The sequence below is a fragment of the Copadichromis virginalis genome, linkage group LG6 (genome assembly GCF_057382275.1).
Source record: "Copadichromis virginalis isolate Kocher_CV1m ecotype Utaka linkage group LG6, C_Virginalis_male_GT1.1, whole genome shotgun sequence".
In the NCBI taxonomy this organism is placed as follows: domain Eukaryota; kingdom Metazoa; phylum Chordata; class Actinopteri; order Cichliformes; family Cichlidae; genus Copadichromis; species Copadichromis virginalis.
The window spans coordinates 26722113-26734163 of NC_140623.1; the positions used below are offsets into that span (position 1 = coordinate 26722113).

Genomic DNA, 12051 nt, shown 5'->3' on the forward strand with positions numbered 1-12051 from the left:
GCTTTTCAAAAGTGTAGGTGCAGTATTGTAAGCTTTTTTTTTTTAAAAGCTGAAGGTATATATAAAAAGACTGCACTGTAAATGAAAGTCCTACATTCAAATTTACTTACAAAAATACAGAAAACATGCATTTCAATCTTTGACTGAAGTGCAGATGATATCATAGTTTTAATATTGCTGAATCAAAGCATAAAGAGTATTTTACTGCTCTGGGCTGTCATATTATTTGACTTGAAAGGCTTTCCAAACCAAGGGTTCAACCTACAAAAGAGCCAGGTTGAGATTTCTAAGGAGGGCAGAAAATCCAAAGCCCTTTGCTTTTGTCCATATTTTATCTTGTCAGGGCTTAAAAAGTCAGGTAACTTAAAACAGTTTGAGAAATTTTGATGGAACTGCTGACAGTTTAAAAGGATTTATGTATATATATATATATATATATATATATATATATATATATATATATATATATATATATATATATATATATATATATATATATATATACACACACATACATACATACATACATACATACATACATACATACATACATACACACACACACACACACACACACACACGAATTATTTAGAAGCACATAAATCTTTAGACTATATATTTAGGGTGGATATTCATGCAACAGCAAATACAAAGAAGTGGGGACTGAGCAGTTTTATTTTTGTATGAACAAAGGAAGCATATGATTCTTAAAAGAGGGTCGTTACACACCCACAGTTTCTCACCATGCTGTCAAGTAAAAACAATGAAAACAAACAAAGCAAAGAAAAAAAAAACCCTTTACCAAATACTAGGCTATTTGTCAGTCGTCTTGGTCCATCTATGATAATCTTGGCACCTTAAATGAATCAGTTGCATTTATTGGGTACATAACAGTTTAAAGTAAGTCACGAATAACACACCGTTTTGGCACAGCGGCACTAAACAATCCACATGCGTCTGAGCAGCTGCCACGCCGACTTCAGAGAGAGGATTAAAAACCCTCCCCGCTGGCAGCAAAGTCATTGCACTTATGTCGCTCACTTCAGCTAATTAAATGCACAATGTAAGTAAACTTTATGAGATATGCAAAGTGATTGTCAAAATTACAAAATGCATGTAAAACTTGGCACAAGTATAGGATGGCGTGAAATTTACAAACACATTTCTAAAGGGCAACACTTCCTCCAATCACCTCACGATCTCTTTCTGGATACAGTCTTCTTCGCATTGTGCATCTGGCTTTTTTATTTTTATTTTTCTTCTTCTTTTTTTATTTTTATTTTTAAGAACGTTAAAAACACCTCTGCTTTACTTTTCTCTCACCTCTACAACGAAAATCAGCAGAGATCAGAGAAAAGTTGGAATGATATAGAACAGGGTTTGCATTATCAGACAACAGATAATGTTCCCCTCCTTTCTCTCCCATTTTTCTTCTACGGTCGTTTGGGTGTTGGCTCCCATCCCACGGGTGTCCCGGCGGCAGCACCCCTGTCCAGATGGTCAGCCGCCCTCCCGCTTCGCCTCGCCCTCTTGATCATATCAGGACATTGCTATCGTCATCTCTGCAGTTCACACTGGCCACCAGCGGGTGATGCCGGACTGTTTTGTTGCTCCACTTGTGGGCATCCTGCAACCCGGGCTCTAGGAAGTACAGGCACGCTCCGAAGCCTGCCAGCACCAACACCGACACCAGCAAGTAGAGTGGGACGAACCAGTCCAAGAACAACCACGACATACCGGCTGTCAGGGCAAAAAAGAATGGGAAGGGTGAGGGAGAAGGAGGGTGAGGGTGAGGAGCAGAGGACAGGGAGAGAAGCAAAAGAGACGAGATCGTGGGGAAGGGTGGATGAGCAGAGTTGTTTAAACCTTCCAAATACGCACCGCTAACTGCATCTCCGAGAAAGCTTTCCCGCTCCCTTCTCATGACAGAAAAAAAGACACTACAGCGACTAAACAGGCAGCGGGGCTTTCCATCATTACTCCTCTCAGTTTCACAATCATTAGCTGGCACAGGTGTTTTTTTTTTTTTCTAAAAATAGCGCACGGGAGTAAATAGAGGCACCACGCTTTTACCTGCAGACGCTGCTCGATCGGTGGCGATTTTTTTAAGCGACGAAGAGCAGCCCAGAGTCCGAACCTCTCATTAGATGATCGCCGTCGCTGCAGCAGCTGCTCCTCCTCTGCAAAATAATCACAGGTGCTCTCTGAGAGGCACGAGATGCTGAAGCTGGATGCGGCTTCATCCTCCAGCTCCCGGCTCTGACGTTCAAAAAGGAGGGGTGGGGGTTGCCATGACGACGGCGGGAGTGGGAGGGAAACTTATATAACTATAATCATTTTTGAGGAGGGTGGGTAGGTGTGGGGGTTTTGCTGGTGGAGGGGGACAAGCCCTTCAGATGTCTGTGGATGCTCGCTGCCTTGCTACGCGCTGCGTAAAATCAATTCCACTCCATTTAACACCAAGGCCATCACACAGTTTATGTGACATTGAGAGAGAGGGAGCCATCTCTGTGTGAGGGACTCCTTTCATATCTGCTCTGACTGACAGCAGCTGAAGTGTTTAAGACAGTCAGATTTTATTTTTATTTATTTATTTTTTTAAAGTCAAAAAATCTGAGCAGAGGGTGGCCTACATATCCAGTTGTCAGAGGATGTCATCTTTTTTAATGACTGCCATTTTTAGCATCACTCAGCGCCGCCACCAGATTCATGAAAAGCAGCAGTTAAACAGATCAGCCTCACATAAACAGAAGCGATGAACTATGACTTCCTCGCTGCATAAGTTACGCGCAGAGGATTTTTATTCAGTTCGGGGCTTTTTACGCACATGCGACAGCACTGAAAACTCAAGCAGACTGCCACAAAACCACAATGCATGGCAATATGTTAAAACGTCTAAATGGCTTTTTGTTCCCGGCCCCATGTTTTCACAGTCGGCTGATGCTCATCGAGATGTAGATGGCATTCAGCGCCTGACAGAAGCAATACGACAACAGAACAAACTACTGCCGAAGTATTTACATGAAAAAGAAAATTAAATCAGAAGATGCCTTTATATGACAACAACTAATCACAATCAAAAAAAGGTTGACGTGAGGAGGTGTTAAATGACTTTACAAAGTGTTGGTGTCACCTGGACTGGCTCATTTTAGGATCCAGTCCAGCCTAGCCACTGCATGGCTTTGCAAAGTGCGACAATCACAGAGGAGGGGGGCATCCTCTTTGGATTTTTTACTGCACCAGGAAGAGTTATGTTGCAGGAATAATGGGTCACATCATGAGAGGGTTAGGTCTGAATCACCATCAGATTTAGAGCCTTCTTGCAGACAATGGCATTAGTCACAGGCTGCAGTACCACTCCAAAGTTGAGGTGGTTAAGCCAAAGAGCCTAGCCGCATCTTTTCTTTGTAATGACACTTGACGGGCTGAATGAGAGAAAACTGATATATTTTGCTGAAATTGCTGTTATTTTCTTGTAAATGGATGGATTAATACATGGAAACATTTCAGGAGTGCTTCTTTACAGCGACATAAAGAGAAACACTTCTGTCCTGGTCCTTTATATAACTAATGAGCTAGATACACCATTTCTACAAAAACTGCACAAGATTGAAAAAGTCTAGTTTCATAAATCATGTTTTTTTTTTATTATTCAGTATTATTATTCCAAATGACTCTCCAGTTGGGTTTGTACAGAGCAGAACAAATTACTAGAACAATTTTATGGTAATGTGAGCTCTAAGAGAGACGAAAACAGTGCACTGATACTTTTGAAGTGTGAAACTTCACATGGAGAATGTGAGTGTGTGATGGTTACATCTTGTCCACTAGGCTTTCACCTGCTGTGAGAGCACTTTGGTCTGCAGGAAGTCACAAATAAATGGAGCGACGACTTCAGGATTATCAAGATGCACATGATGACTGCCAGGTACTCTCACCACAGTGTCCTGAGAGAGACAGACAGACAAACAGGGTAAGAGGATTTAGTAGTAAAAGAGAAGAGTGTTGAACTGTGAAAAAGAAAGTTTTCACCGAACTCTGTGCAGGTCGGTAAAATGCCACACCCTTACAGCTTCCACAGGAATTAAGAGAATACGATGCAGCCAGGTACCAATAATCAAATGCAGTTGATCAACCGGCAAGTTTGATCTCCTCTTTGAAAGCACAGCATTTGGCAGTTTGCTGGTCGGGAACATTGTGTGTTAACACAATCCCACAATCTTCCAAGGAGTGGCTGCCCCAGAAAATTCACTTTCAAAGATCATACCATGCAATTCTCAGAGAAACTGGAAAACCCCAGAGCTACAGGTACAGGGCTCAGTTAGCATGTTACGGTGAACATTCATGACAATACATTTAAAGAAAGACTGAACAAATACGGATTGTTTGGCAACAGAAGTCTCCACCAAAGTGGAGATGTGTGGCCACAATGCAAAGTGTCACATTCAGCACATACAAGCTGTCAAGCACAGTGATGGAGGGCTGATTATTGGGCTTGTTTTGCAGCAACAGCACCTGCCACTGAGTGAGCCTTGAAATCTCGCATGCCAAAGTATTCTAGAGTCAAATGTGAGACCAGTAGCTCGGCTTGGGACAGATTGAATTATGCAATAGGACAATGATCCCGAGCACAGCAGAATGACTAAAAAAAAAAAAAAAAAAAGTCAAGGTGTAGCAATGCTCCTGTCAAAGTCCAAACCACAAACTTCAGAGAGCTCAGCATAAACAAATGTATGCTGATGAACATTGTGAAGAAGAGCGGACCAAAATAATGATGTGAGATAATAATAAAGTCACATAAAACAGGTTTATTTCTTCAAGCTATTAAAATCTTTCCTTTTTGCTCGACTCCAAGTCCGCAATTACATTTGAAGATGGCTGCTGACCAAGGTTATAATAGTGAACTAAGTGTTTTTTTTTTTATCCAGTTTTAGTTAAGTACAATAAAAAGTGTGCAGATTTTACACGCTGTCATTTGTATTTGTTTAATAGGACCCTTCTGTGTTTTTTATTAGCAGATCTTTATGAATCCTGCACGTTTTATTTTAAAACTATAATATGGATTCAGCCGTGATTGGAGGCATCTGACTGCTGCAGATTCTCTGTTTTGGGATTTCAGGTGTACACTTTTTAATAAAGTTGTAAAACATTTCTAACTAACGCGACTTAATGCATGAATTAATATGCAGGGTGCGTCACGGATCCTGTTAAGAAATAATCAATTGGCTTTATGTGGCTAGTTAACGCCTCATAAATAATCATTTAATGAATATTAATCGGGTTACTTACTATTAGCTGATATGCCATCCAATTAGCTGGATTCCAATTACACAGCGATAGAGCATCTGCTCTTTGAAAGCAGAAAATGATTGTTTCTCATACAGATCAGCCTGCTGTCATTTTTAATCAAACCGTTTGTCTGCAGGACCCAGTGCTTCATATCAGTTACAGTCAGTTTCTTATTTTTTCTAATATAGCAATAAAACCAAGAAAAACATTTGTAAATATGACACAAGGATCATTAGTTGCACCCTGACATTTTGTTGTTTGCATCTGAAATAAATACTGCCTCCATGTTTTTAAGTATTTTGATGTTTCAGGATGTTATTTTATTTTAAGGTCCTTTGCGGTCTTGCTTTGAGCTCGGGCGTCTTGGTCCAGCAGCTCAGAGCCACATGCAGTTCTTCTGCCCGTCCCCGGTGGCTTCCTGTGGCTCTGATAAAAATAAATAAAAATAAATACTAGATTCATGTGAATAGTGCCCTCTTAATTTTGCTGAATCTCAGTAGTGGTGATTAGTATGGAGGCATAAACATGAATCTCTTATCCTAATAAGAGAAATCAAAGTCACATTTTACAGTGCGTGGGCATATTTGACTGTGTGCGCGTACCTTTTTTTTTTTTAACCACTTGTAAAGCCATTAGGCTTATAAATGTTTTATTTATCACCAAACTAGGCTTCTTTTACTTTGATTTATTTGCTCAAACCTAAACAGATTTATTTTATTTTTTTTACTTCCACTTCACAGTTGTTCTTTTTCCTTAGTGAGAAAAATACATAGTTTTCATCTTCTAAGTTCTCTAATTTCACAAATGCAACATAAAAATTGGGTCTTAACCATCCATCCAGTTTCTTCTGCTTTACCAATTGAGGTCGTGGAGGAGCTGGAGTCTATCCCAGCTGCCACAGGGCAAGAGGCATAGTAGATCTTGCACAGATCATCGATCTGCCATAGGTCTAACACACAACCTTTGCACCTATGGGCAATTTAGAATCAACCAGTTAACCTAATCCCACTAACTGCACGTCCTTGGACTGTGGGAGGAAGCTGAAGTAGCTGGACCGAACCCACAGGGACACAAGGAGAAGAGGAAAACTCCACACAGCAACACTGTCTTACTAATGTATACATCAGTATAGATCCTCATGCAAAGGTCTTTTGCAGTTAGTCTCTTCAACAATGTGCCTGAGGAAATCAGGTTGGCATCCATCACTTCCTTTAACTTCCCGAGACCCTGAATCCTCATACAGGGACATTAAAGTTCGGCTTTTCTGCACTTTATGCTTCGTTTTCCTCAGTAAAATGATTTATACTTGATCAAATATGGTGGCTTTAGTTTATTTTACAGCATAACTAAATAATTGCTTCCATATGAGGACAATGAGGATGACTTTTTGTTCAACATGTGCTGCTTTTACACTCATCAGTCTGACTCATGGGAGAAATTAAAAGTGGATGCTCAGCAATAGCTCAGATCTGAGGAGGTTAAAACAAACTTTCATGGGAAAGCCTTTCCTGACTTTTGGTTTTATTTTCTAATTTTACTAAAGTTTACTGGTAATCAGCATTTTTTTTGGCACTATTCACATGAAACACTTCATAAAGTGGATTTCGAAAAAAGTGCTACATAAAAACATTTTAAATATTTGATCTAATTTGGCTCCGGCTAATTAGGCTGCACAGAAAATTCAATAACTGATGATGCATCAGGCAGTAAGTGTGTCCTGTCTCCTCCCCTCACCCACAAACAGTTGCGACAGATGGCCGCCCCTCCCTGAGCCTGGTTCTGGCTGAAGGTTTCTTCCTGTTAAGAGGGAGTTTCTCCTTCCCACTGTTGCTGAGTCTTTGCTCATAGGGACTCACCTGATTGTTGAGGTTTGGTCGTTTCTCTGTGTTATTGTAGGGTTTTTTTTAATCATACAGATGTTAGTAGAGAGTGATTTACTCTTACATAAAATTAAACTCACATTTCTTTCCTGATAGACTTGGAGGAGTTTCGAAGTGAGTTTCTGGCTCGATTCTCTAGATGCTGGACTGAAACCTTTGTCAGCTCTAGAAAAAACACAGATTGGTGTTACATGTTTTTTTTGACATGCTTTATTTTAAAGAGCAGAAATCATTTAAACCGCAAACAGACATGTCCACGCTGTAAAATAAAGTATACTGTAATATCAGATTAGTGGTAAAAATCTTACAGGATAAGTAAAACAGGAGCTTGAATCAGTGACTGCATCTCCAGGCTCTGCTCCAAAGTGATCCGCTCTATGTTTTTCTGCATAAAACACAGCAAATGTATGTGAACTGAATGCCAAACCTCTGTTGGAGGAGACACAAAGTGGGATGTGGTGAAGTTTGGGGAGGTTAAAAGTGACTCACAAAATTAACTCGGAGGTCTCTGGAGAACACAAATCCTGATGAGGAGAAACACATTCAGCTGCCAGCAAATGAGAGAAAGCAAAGTGAGATTATTCCTCGCTGACAGGAGGAGAAGCGATAAAGACATACCTCCTTCAACTCGAGTCAGGCCTCGCTCTAAAAGCGTTTGAATAGACCGTTCAGACAGAGTCGGGTTTGCAGCCAACAGCCTGAAGGAAACAAAACAATTTAGTCAAAACTGCGACTCAGTTTTACCTTCTTCTGTTTCATCCCTCTCTGCAGTTTATTTTTATTCCACACAGCGAGGACTTCTGCTGTTTGAAATAAAACAAATTGATGTGGCAGAACAAGAGGTGCTCCCCCTTTTTAAAGAAAACAAACTAACAACAAAATGCAGTTCACTCTGTCAAAACCTGATGCCAAAATTACCCACAGTGATTGCCAGCAGTTCAGATGCATGAAGAAAGCAGCAGAGCTTCACTTCACTTCTGCACAAACACATAAACAAAAGGCTTACTCCACTTGAATTGGCTATAAAATAAAGCGATACCTCTCCACTGCCTTCTCGTACGTGTAAACCCTCTTCTTCTCTTCTGCCTTTTTTTCAAACTTGAGCATCTCCTCCATCCCCTGCCTCATGATTCGGGGAATTTCTTTCTGCGATAAAATGAGAGGTGAGAAACACAAACACAGACAGGAGTGGCTCATAAAGATAATTTAATAAAGTAGTTCTGCATCTTTCCAACTATTAGATTGTTGTTGTTGTTTTTTCCCCAGCAGTGACGAGAAGTAGTGCTGAAGTACCGGATCTGTAGGTACAAATCCAAAAACGTCCAGCACTATGATGCCATCCACCATCTCAGGATACAATGCGCTGAACTGTAGGAAACACAGTGAAGTCCCTGCTGTGATCACTTTGAAAACGCAGTTTATGACACATATTTCATAAAAGCAGCGATTAGATGAACGTGATGTGTTTAATTTACCATGACGGTGATGTTGCCACCTGTAAGGGAGTGAGCACATCGTCAAATTAACACGATCATTTTTGTGACACCTTGACTTGAAAACAAACTCTGGCTGAAAACAAGTATTGTTTTCTTTGTTTACTTTCTTTAAAATGACAGAAAAAAAGCAACAGTGATTCATTTCATTAGTATTCCCATTTTTTCTTTCCCCAGGAATTCCAGTAAAAACTTTACAATTTTACTGGATTGCAACCCTCACCAGCCACTTTATTTGGCACCTTTCTAGTACCAGGATGGCTGTGTGGGAAATTGCAAACAGAACAGCAGTTTCTGAAATAGACCAGCCCATTTGGCTTTTAGTATTTACTTAAATCAACTTTCTTATCCATTCTGATGGTCAGTTTGAACTTTAGCAGATTGGCTTGACCATGTCTATGTGCCTAAATGTTCTGAATCGCTGCCATGTGATTGGCTGATTAGATATTTGCAGAAATATGCAAATTGTTCAAATTATTTAATTTCCAAATGTTTTGTTTATTGGAAACAGTATTGATAAAGTAATTTATAAATGTTTAAAGTAACATTTCATTATACTTCTTTCTATTGTTTCAATGTCTATGTGCATGTCTGGGAGATTAGGATATGCAGTGATGGACCGTAGGAAAGGATACACTAGTTTATGTGAGCACTGTCACCATTATGCATAAAAATAACAAAAAATATGCTCGGCATGAACAACTTGTTTAGGTTTACTTTGAAGCACCAACCAGAACACGTTTTACCATTTAGGCAATTGCCAGAAGATTTGGAGTTCTCTGTTCCCTTGATGCGTTGATTAAATCACTAATTGTTGCAGCATCGCTTTGATTGGTGGATCCACACGCAGCACAGCAGCACGTTTAATCAGTTAGACCTTAGTTTAGATAGCCACTGTGTTCCTATAAAAGTTCTTCTTTTAAATTCAGACTTTCCAGAAGATTAAATGCAAAAAACACAGCGCAGTGTCAGTGTTCATGCCTGTGACTCACCCATGCTGTGACCCATGATGGAGAACTTTGTCCAGCTGAGACCTGCAGGGGTATGACACAGACAACTCATCTGATCAAATCTAGCTCGGCTGTTGTAACCAAGAGATTGGAAGTGCAGCCCGGCTACTGAGAGACGAACAGGTCCCACTCACTTTCAGCAACTCTGCGTACGTCTGCTGCATACGCAGGAAATGAATAGAAGACTCCAGGAGGCCGGTGAGATGACAGACCGTGTCCTGGCATGTCCACTGCCACATATCTGCACTCTAAGCAGGAGCAGAGAGAGAGAGACAGAATGCTTATCCTGGGCTGGATCACGGGGGCAGCAGCCTAAGCAGAGAAGCTCAGACCTCCCAGCTTGTCTGGGGGAAGGCCAAGGTGTTCCCAGGCCACCTGAGAGATCAACGTGTCCTGGGTCTGCACCAGGCCCTCCTCCCAGTGGGACATGCCCGGAACACCTCAACCAGCAGGGTGCCCAGGAGGCATCCTTGTCATCTGCCCAAACACCTTCAACCGGCTCCTTTTGATGTGGAGGAGCAGCGGCTCTACTCTGAGCCCCTCCTCCTGGATGGCTGAATTGCTTGACCTGTCTCTAAGGGAGAGGCCAGCCACCCTTTGGAGAAAGCTCATTTCTACTGCTTGTATCCGTGATCTCATTCTTTTGGTCACTACCTGCAGCTCGTGACCATAGACGAGAGAGGGGACGTAGATCGACCGGTAAAATGAGAATTTCGCTTTTACACTCAGCTCTCTCTTCACCACAACAGACCAGCAGCATCAATAATATTTAAAATGTTTAAATATTAATAATATTAATTCACCAATTAAATAGTTAATTTAAATAATATTAATATTAATAATTTAAATAAATTAATAAATATTAAGTCAATATTAAAAAATAACAAAATAAAATGAAATAAATGAAATTGAAAATAAAAACATAAAAATATCACAATGAAATTTGTAAATATTTAACAAATGGAAAACATTTTTATAAAATAAAATAACGCATAAATAAAAAGCAATAAAATAAACTTAATCTTAAAAAACATCTGGAGTGGAGACGGTCACAGCCGTGTTCATCTGCCTGTTTGGTTCAGACTAAGGCAGCTCGATAATGGCTATTAACTTCTTAACCCTAAACCTGACAAGCGTTTGGATTGGGTTTTGTTTTAGCTGAATATTAAACATGCCAGTCAAATAAAAAAAGCCATGCAAGTCATGAAATACGAATTAACGCAATTGTAGCTACAGGAGAGTGTTTAGAGTGAGCTACCAGAACATTTTCTGTAATTTCTGTACACATTTTCACACATTACTGCATTTTTTTAATCATATAGAAAAACCGACGTGTATTACTGTAACTGCACTTCTTTTTTCTTATATCTAATGGCATTAAATGTGTAGTTAAACATCTTCACACTGACAAAAAGCGGAGTTTCACTGGTTTGGGACAGTTAGGATAAGGCAAGCTCTATGTAGCTCCTGATGTAAAGTGAGTTTGACGGTCCTTCCTGGCAGTATTTTGACTGATGTTCTGCTTTTGGATTTTCACTTGTGGTTTTAAATAACGTGGCTTAACATCCCCTGACCTTTTCCCGGCATTGTGACCGTTATCATTTAATAATGTTTGTGGTTTATGACCACAAGCCTACAAAACCAAAGTTATTATGATTTAGCAGCAGATATAAACCACTGGTGGATAGTTTAGACCCCCTCCGCTAGAGGTATTTAATTAATAAACTAATGATTGCCACTTGATTGTTTATATAATGTCCGTGGTCAGGATTACTGTTGTGATGTTACTCTTGAGCTGACACTGGATGGTTGCACTCTAGCCTTGGTGTGCTGGGAATACAGAGTACGGGGCAATAAGGCACAAAAGATAATGATTCACACAGGCCTGACAGCCACTTACCCACGGCTACAACAGCCCACAGGTGACAGTTTTTCTCACCCTTGTCCTGTCTGTGGTGAATTACCTTTAGGTAAGAAGGGAATGAGCGTGTTGAATGAACCGCAGTTATCTGCCCAGCCATGCAGGCACAGCACCGGGTGGCCGTGTTCAGGACCCCAGGCTTTGCCTCTGATCTCTCCCCATGGGACCGGTATAGAGAGCTCTGAAACTAGAGACAACACAGCACAGCTTCAGTCAGTCGGCAGTACAAACACAACAATGTGTCAGACATTTGATGATCAGTCAAAGGATTTCACAACAGCAATGAGGGCTGAAAGTGGTAAAAAAAAAAAACCAAACAAACCACCATCTGGTCTCGTTTTTTGTGCAGATATACTACCTTCTTGTTTCACTGATGACATTTCAGTGTTCAGTTCTTGTCTCAGGGAAACAAACGTGCAAAGTTCAGTAAAGTAAACGAATCACACAAACTCTTTCAA

General features: G+C 40.4%; 1 protein-coding gene across 2 annotated transcripts; it reads right to left on the minus strand.

The window, feature by feature from the left end:
* Positions 1–3624: 3624 nt before the first annotated feature.
* On the minus strand, positions 3625–12051 carry LOC146707922 (serine hydrolase-like protein). 2 transcript variants are annotated; one of them, XM_085459540.1, is made up of 12 exons: positions 11952–12051; positions 11637–11780; positions 9807–9920; positions 9655–9696; positions 8645–8664; positions 8463–8537; positions 8209–8315; positions 7788–7867; positions 7659–7693; positions 7478–7554; positions 7250–7334; positions 3625–3947 (listed from the first exon to the last, which is right to left on the minus strand). In XM_085459540.1, the coding sequence occupies exons 1-12, from the start codon at positions 11971–11973 to the stop codon at positions 3828–3830; spliced, it is 921 nt and encodes a 306-aa protein (XP_085315666.1). In that variant the 5' UTR covers positions 11974–12051; the 3' UTR covers positions 3625–3827. The 2 variants fall into 2 exon arrangements, with proteins under 2 accessions (XP_085315666.1, XP_085315667.1); XM_085459541.1 differs by lacking the exon at positions 3625–3947 and adding an exon at positions 3961–5715.

Coding starts and splice junctions, on each gene's coding strand:
- LOC146707922 (XM_085459540.1), bottom strand. CDS start 11,973: ATGTCATCAGTGAAACAAGAAG. Junction 9,921..11,636: donor CATTCCCTTCTTACCTAAAG/GTAATTCACCAC, acceptor GCTCCTGCTTAG/AGTGCAGATATGTGGCAGTG. Junction 7,868..8,208: donor TACGAGAAGGCAGTGGAGAG/GTATCGCTTTAT, acceptor TGTTTCCTTCAG/GCTGTTGGCTGCAAACCCGA.